At 38.5% G+C, this 7,589-nt stretch overlaps 1 protein-coding gene across 1 annotated transcript; it reads left to right on the forward strand.

The window, feature by feature from the left end:
- The first annotated feature begins 269 nt into the window (after positions 1-269).
- Positions 270-7,532, forward strand: LOC110956954 (cell surface A33 antigen). Its single transcript, XM_022202742.2, has 7 exons — positions 270-506; positions 773-939; positions 2,155-2,368; positions 2,499-2,663; positions 2,768-2,884; positions 4,131-4,257; positions 4,352-7,532. Exons 1-7 carry the CDS (start codon positions 455-457, stop codon positions 4,998-5,000), a joined length of 1,491 nt encoding a protein of 496 aa, XP_022058434.1. The 5' UTR covers positions 270-454; the 3' UTR covers positions 5,001-7,532.
- Positions 7,533-7,589: the final 57 nt, after the last annotated feature.

The raw sequence follows: 7,589 nt of genomic DNA on the forward strand, positions 1-7,589 counted from the left end.
TCGTCTATCTATCTATCTATCTATCTATCTATCTCTCTATCTCTCTATCTCTCTATCTCTCTATCTATCTATCTATCTATCTGTCTATCTGTCTATCTGTCTATCTGTCTATCTGTCTATCTATCGTCTATCTATCGTCTATCTATCTATCTATCTATCTATCGTCTATCTATCTATCTATCTATCGTCTATCTATCTATCTATCGTCTATCTTGTTGTATACTCTCTGATTATCACGTCTTTACTCATTATTTGCTGTTTGAATCAAATGAAAACAGATCAATGATTGGACCTCAGGTGACATGTGACCCGTAGCCGTTGACTTATTACCTGGAAGAGTCCACTTCTCCATACCTGGGACTTCATCGTCAAGGTTAGGCGGGCTCCTGCTCTTGGACCGAGAGCATCAATTTCCTACTTTTTAGTGTCTGGATGCTTTCAACCTCTTTCAGAAATGACAACAGAAGGACAACTCGCATGGCGAAAGCTGTTTCTGATACTAACAGGTACGTTTTACGCTTTTATTCCTTCTCCTTTGTCAAAAAAATCCACTGACACACCTTTATGGTATCAGCAGCGTTAATCATTAACCCAACGCCTTGCTACTCTACCGGAAGCAGGATTAGATTTCAGAAACCTGTGGGTGAAACCAATATTTACATTAGCCTGTGAAGAAATAGTTTGTTAGATTAATCTTTTTTTCTGTCATCCAATTTGAAAACTGCACAAGCAGGTGGGACAGAGTGTTACTGTGCCTTTCCTTTTATTCCAGTGCTCTCCTGCTGCAGGAGTCTGGAGGTTTCTATCCCAGACAGTAATTATGAGGTTGCCAGAGGAGGAGACGTTACCCTGACCTGTTCATTTGTCCCGGCTCACAACGACCTGAGCACAATGCTGCTCACATGGGAAGCTTATCCAGACGCTCCTGGTGAACCAATGGTGAGAAGTTAAACTGGTGTTTCACACACGTGTAACTTCAACATCAGCGGCGTGTTCATGGCCTGTTTTTAGAATAACCTCAGAGACTACAAATCATCATCATCATCATCATCATCATCATCATCATCATCATAGCAGACAGTAAAACTGAGAAAGTGAAGCGTGGAAGATGTGGGTGTTTACCAGGCAATGAAAGGGTGCCATTAGAGCTGCATTATGGGAAGTGTAGGCCTTACATAACTCACCTGCTTTAGTTTCCTGTCTCTCTACAAGTCTCATGGTAGAATCTCATTAAGCTGCTGGATTTCTCGTCTTAATAAACAACAAGATGAGTGGCTTTAGCAGTTTATGCTCATATACATGCCTACCTTTGAGTTTTACGCTGCCTGGTTAATATTCTCAATCAAAATGTTAATAATCTTACTGAGAAAATGTTAATTATATAGAGTAAGACCAAACAACACTGTGGCATTATACCGTCTGCTTAGTTCATAATAATTTCTATTAAATGCTGGACATATATAATAGTACTGACCTTGGTCCAGGGACTGAAGAACAACTGAATGAATCAGGAGAGAATTTATTCTATAGTTATTCAATAAGACTTTATATTTATCTGTTTTACTATTTCAGAATTTGAGTTTTTTTAAGTCATAATGTACACTAACAGTCAAAAGTTTGGAAACTTTCTCATTCATTTGAAAGAGATCCAAAACAAAAGTGAAACTTAGAATAACAGAAAAACAAACCATCTTCTGTTCATGTAGTAAATATTAATTTACAGTGTCTACAATCACCGGCTCTGTCCAACACAGGATGATTTGTAGCATTAATTACACACTGATAAAGAAAATAGCACATCTGTTCATACAGATACTTTCTAGTGTCTCTCCTTCATTATTTGCAACAGCCTACCAGACCCCTTGATTCAACCACCTTTTATTCTTTGTTGTCTTACCCTCTTACTAATTAGCAACCATACGTAAATTACCCACTATTCACCCTTTTATTTACATACGCTCCCCCTACTGTGACCATCCCTATAAAATGAGGACTGGTAAATGTTCTGGGTCGGTTTACCTCCACAGACTCATGCTCTGTGTTGGTCAGAATACCAATCAACACCCCACTGCAGCAAACCAACAAGGACTAAGAGCAGAATTTCGTTTGGAATTTGCATTATACTGAGCAGATATTTTGTGTTTGCTCCTCTAGAAAGCCGTGGCTTCTTACTTCTACAACCGTCCGGTTAACATTGCTCCTGCTTACGAAGGCCGAGCTTTCCTCGAGGTTGACCTGGACACACGAACGAGTACGCTCCGCTTAACCAAAGTGACGGTAGAGGACAGTCGCAGCTACCAATGCAGCGTCAACATCTACAACGATGACGAGGGAACGCTAGCTGCCACCACCTCCCTCCTGGTTCTGGGTGAGAATCTACAAGCTGATATGGTTCTTTATGTGTTGGCAGACATGTTAGTGCATGTAATCAACACTGTGCTTTGTCTGAGCTCTCTTGTGACAAAGAGAATTTATCAGGTCCATTCTTTATCTTCCAGTTGCTCCCTCTACACCGATCTGTGGCATTCAGGGAACAGCAGAGTATTTTCAAGACATCAAACTCACCTGTAAATCAAACGAGGGATCTCCAGCACCGACCTACAGCTGGAAGACCTACAGCACCCAAAACATGGCCAGGCCGTTTCCTCCTAAAACAACTGAAAGTAAGCACTTCAGCCAGCCGTGGATTACTGTGAGGCCAACATATTAGTCTCTTTTCATCAGTATTAGTGTAAAAAATGGTCTGATTTGTGATACTGTGTTGCAGAGGATGGAGTTTTATCTCTCTTTAACGTAACAAGAGAGACATCTGGGTTCTTCGTTTGCACATCAGAGAATCGAATTGGTTCTGCCAGCTGCAACCTTACCTTGGTTGTGGAGCCTCGTGAGTCTTTTAACACGATCTACCTGCTGCACTGTTTACAGAAAACCACCGCTCAGCTTTGAAATTCCTCTCAACTCCCAACTGCATCACAGACTCCAACTTTTCTTCACTTCCAGGCAGCTGCAGGCCGCCATGTTACGCACAAAGAAACTCACTTCATTTTACATTCCTAGTAGCAAATTAGCAAGTGGTTACAAAAATGTATGGACATTGGATTATTTAACAGCTAATAAGCCTCCATTATTCCTAAGGAGTTGATGGAGCCCAACTTAAAAGAAATTACATTTTGACAAAAATAGTTGTTCAGTCCGGTCTTTGTAATGACAGATGGATGGATGGATGGATGGATGGATGGATGGATGGATGGATGGATGGATGGATAGATAGATAGATAGATAGATAGATAGATAGATAGATAGATAAAAAATTGTTAAAAATATCATTAATAATAATGAGTTCAAAATTGAACCCTACAAACGGTTCTTTGATGATTCAGAAGGTTCTTCTGCCTCTTAGAGTGCTTCTTAGAGTGCTCTTATCTTAAAGGCAATGCATACACAAAAGAGGGTTGTATAGAGTAAAACTAAACCACAGCAGTGTCCCATATCATTCATCAGTACTGACTTGTTTATTATTTCACCATCACCAAAACCTGTAACCCTAACCAAGCAGTTTGGGTTTCCACTTTATCCTCATTTGTCATCCACTGTACCAAAACGCTCTACCGTTCTAAAGTTTGGGCTCATCCAGATAATTCCAAACTCCCACTTTTATCCATGTGCTAACATAACTGCACAAGGGTTTTCCGATCATCAAAGAGCCTTTCAACACCATTAGCTAACACAATGTAGCATTAGAACACAGGAGTGATGGTTGCTGGAAATGTTCCTCTGTACCCCTATGGAGATATTCCATTAAAAATCAGCTGTTTACAGCTACAATAGTCATTTACCACATTAACTATGTCTACACTGGATTTACCATTCATTTAATGTTAACTTCATTGAAAAAAGTGCTTTTCTTTCAACAATAAGGACACTTTTAAGTGATCCCAAACTTTTGAACCCTAGTCCTTATAGTCAAAGAAAAATAGTTCAAAATGGCGAATGAAGCTGCAAATGTTGTCAGGATGTCCAAAGTAGTTTAAATCAATCCACTGGACTTTAAGAAAGTTCCTTGAACTTGTCAGGATGGTATCTTAGACCAGGACTAAATGTTTTCCGTGTTTTCTTTTTCTTTTACCCAGCCAGCATGGGCACTGCGTCCACTGTAATAATTGTTGTAGCCGTCCTCGCAGCTGTTGTGGTTGTTGGAATTATCATCTTCTGTTGTTGCTGCCGAAAAAAAGGCAAACAGGAAGAATATGCTGAAGGGTACGTACCGCACGTCCTGGATGTTTCTGGTATTAAAACTATTACGCTAGTATCTAGACTGTTTGTATCTAAGTCATCCTTGTTTCTCTCTTAGTTCCCCTGAAGAAATGGAGTTTCATGACAAAGAGGAGCCTGAAGCTGGGACATTGCAGTACAGGGATGACAAGGCAAACAGCGAGAAAAAGCAGGCTGATCGATACGAAGACAAAGACGTCGTTCCTGAGATCAGTCACAATGTCGCAGCAGCTGTACGGAAGTTGGACGATGATCAGAACAGTTACATTAGCAGCAAAGAAAAGTACGATGGAAGGGGCAGTGATATCGAATCTCAGCGTTACCAGGACGACCAGCGCGATCGATATCGTGGAAGTCGCGATCGCCTTGATGATCAGCGTGACCGATACGGTGGGAGTCGTGATCGTCTTGACGATCGGTATGACAACTACAGGGGCAGTCGCGATCGCCTCGACGATCAGCGTGATCGATACGGCGGTAGTCGCGATCGCCTCGACGATCAGCGTGATCGAAATGGCGGTAGTCGCGATCGCCTCGACGATCAGCGTGATCGATACAGCGGTAGTCGCGATCGCCTTGACGATCAGCGTGATCGATACGGCGGTAGTCGCGATCGCCTTGACGATCACAGTGACCGCTATCGTAGCAGTCGAGACAATCTTAACGACCACAACAATCACTACGGTGGCAGCCGAGATCGACTTGATTACGACAGGCGATATGATTAACCTCGTGTTGCTGAATTCTCTTTGAAAGCCCTAAAATATCTTATTTTGGCACGTTGGCAGGCCCTTAAAAATCTTTTACTGGGTTAATTGTTTGGCTTCAGGATTTATCAAACCAGAAAGTGGAGCAGAAAATTATTTCAAATGGCCGTAAAAACATAGATGGAGCTGAAAGCTTGGTGACATTTAATTCCTGCAGGCTCAGGTTCTGTAGCAGAGATATTGTGACTGATTTCCCCCACACAGTTCATCTTCATACATGTTGGTGTAATCAGACTCTTAGACCAAGCTGTGAAACACCAAAAATGCTCCGTTCAAACACAAATCAACTTCTAACCCTGCCTCAGCATTTACGTAATTCAATCATATTTTGCCTTACTGCCTGTTGATGTCATGATTTGGTGTCCAGCTCTATAATAACAATAATAATAATAATAATAATAACAATAATAATAATAATCAAAATAATAATTGTATTCATACAGCAATTTTAAAACAAGAGTATACAAAGAACTTTGATTACAGACAATGCAAAAGAGCCCCCACAAGTCAACACAAAAACAATTAGGGTAAAATTTAAATTTAAAAAATCTTAGAGATGCAAAAATACTAAATGCAGTATGTCATTATTAATAAATAAAAGTAAACTAACTGAAGTAAAAAAATTAGTAGCCAGGTCATTTGCTCAGCTGATGTTGCTTCCAACAGAGACATACAAAGTTAAGGTTATTATTGTCATTATTTATGATGTAAATTTATCCAAGCAATTTAAATATTATGATTAAAACTCTAAAATGTTATAAAAATGTTAAATTACCTGACAAATCAAAAGGTAAAGATCAATACTACATAAAAACTACATAGGAGCAGATCGGCAGCAGAACCAGGTTCATGCAGGACGGCTGTCTGCCTCCACCAGCTGGGGCGAGGCTAAACAGGAGAGTTTTAATAAATGTGAGTTAACAGAGGAGTCTGTAATCATTAATATATAAAAAACTCACACATTCAGGCCACCTGCTGCAGCAGTCTGAGCACTGCTGTCAGCAAATACACTGTGTCCTTTATCTGTGATTCTAAACCGCTTTTAAAATGTAGTTCATGATTTAAGTGTATTTACAATTATTTTCAAGCAAAAAAATCTACAAATTTGAGCTCTTTATTGTGCTAATTTCCTGCTTGTCCTTGTATTCTGTAACTTTAGACTAAATATGTTTGATGTCATTTTGTTGAGAAAATTGTGTTAGAGATAATGACTAACAACTTAATCCATGATAAATGATTCACAGCTCTGACATTATTTTGCATTTTGTAATGAAGTGAATTTTACTTTTTAAATTTGCCAAAGAATAAACCATTTTGTCTTAAACCAGATCATGCAAAAAAAACTAAAATTTTGTGCTTTTTGCTGCAACCAAGAAGCTACGAGTGACTCAGTTAGAGACCAACAGTGATGTGACAGAAATTCAGGGATTATTCATTTAAACCTGTGGCTGCATTCACACAGAGAGACATGCACAGAAATAAAGAAAACAGGAATTTGTGGGGAAAATGGCTTAATTTGTATCCAGAACTGCAGAGTCTGAATATAAAAATACAAATAAATATAAAAATACAAAATTACAAGGAAAAAACACCTACAGCATGGGCATAAACCTGTAGAAAAAGATACATATTTAATTCAAGAAAATACTGTCTTTACATAAATTTGTACGTAATTTAAGAGAGCAGAAAAATACTGCATAAACAGTACAGTATTTTTGTTCAAAAAATAGAAATGCATGTAACTTGACATTTAAAATACTTAAAATAAAAAATGTCTGCAATTTGACACTTTTCTACACAATCTGTAGAAAAGGAACACATTCGGGTCATGTTCCATAAAATTTACATTTTTTTTCATTTTTACCAGCATTGCGGATACTTAAAAAATGTTTTTTCTGCTGATTCCAGTCTTTTATTTTTATAAAACAAATAATCAAAGATATCCAATTTTTGTTTGATTAACGATTCGTGGCATTATAGTTGTGATTTAGTTTTCTGTACTTCTTGCCAGAGTTGTGCTGTTTCCAGGAGCAGAAAGCAAAATGAGACTAATACAGCGTAAAAATTTAAAAAAGCCCAGCTTAGGTAATCATCTGTAACATATTTTGTGCTTTTTGTTCCTGTTTTGTGTGTAAAATGTCCTACAATGAATGTAAAATGTGCATTTTTATATGAAGCTTAATAAAAATCAAGTTTTATGAAGAAACTGGGTGAAAAATGATCATTTGAGTGAAATTCCTCCAAACTGGCAGCAGCAGTTTCCTCCTCCCTCTTCCACCTGGACATACCTTGGTCCTCTGATAGAGAAGGATCAATATTTAATAGCAGGACTTTTTGTATCATAGTCCACATTTTAGCTGTTTTCAGGTCTAAAACCAACATGGCCGCCTATAACCAAACACCACATGGTATTTTAGAGAAAGATTCTTCTAAATATTATTTATACAACTGCTTTCTACAGACATTGTAGTAAACCTGATGACTGCTTTCTATGAAATAAGTCAGAAAGCCTTGGAGTCTTCCAGTCTTTTCTTCAGGAGGAAATGACAT

Source organism: Acanthochromis polyacanthus, chromosome 14 (genome assembly GCF_021347895.1).
Source record: "Acanthochromis polyacanthus isolate Apoly-LR-REF ecotype Palm Island chromosome 14, KAUST_Apoly_ChrSc, whole genome shotgun sequence".
Lineage (NCBI taxonomy): Eukaryota > Metazoa > Chordata > Actinopteri > Pomacentridae > Acanthochromis > Acanthochromis polyacanthus.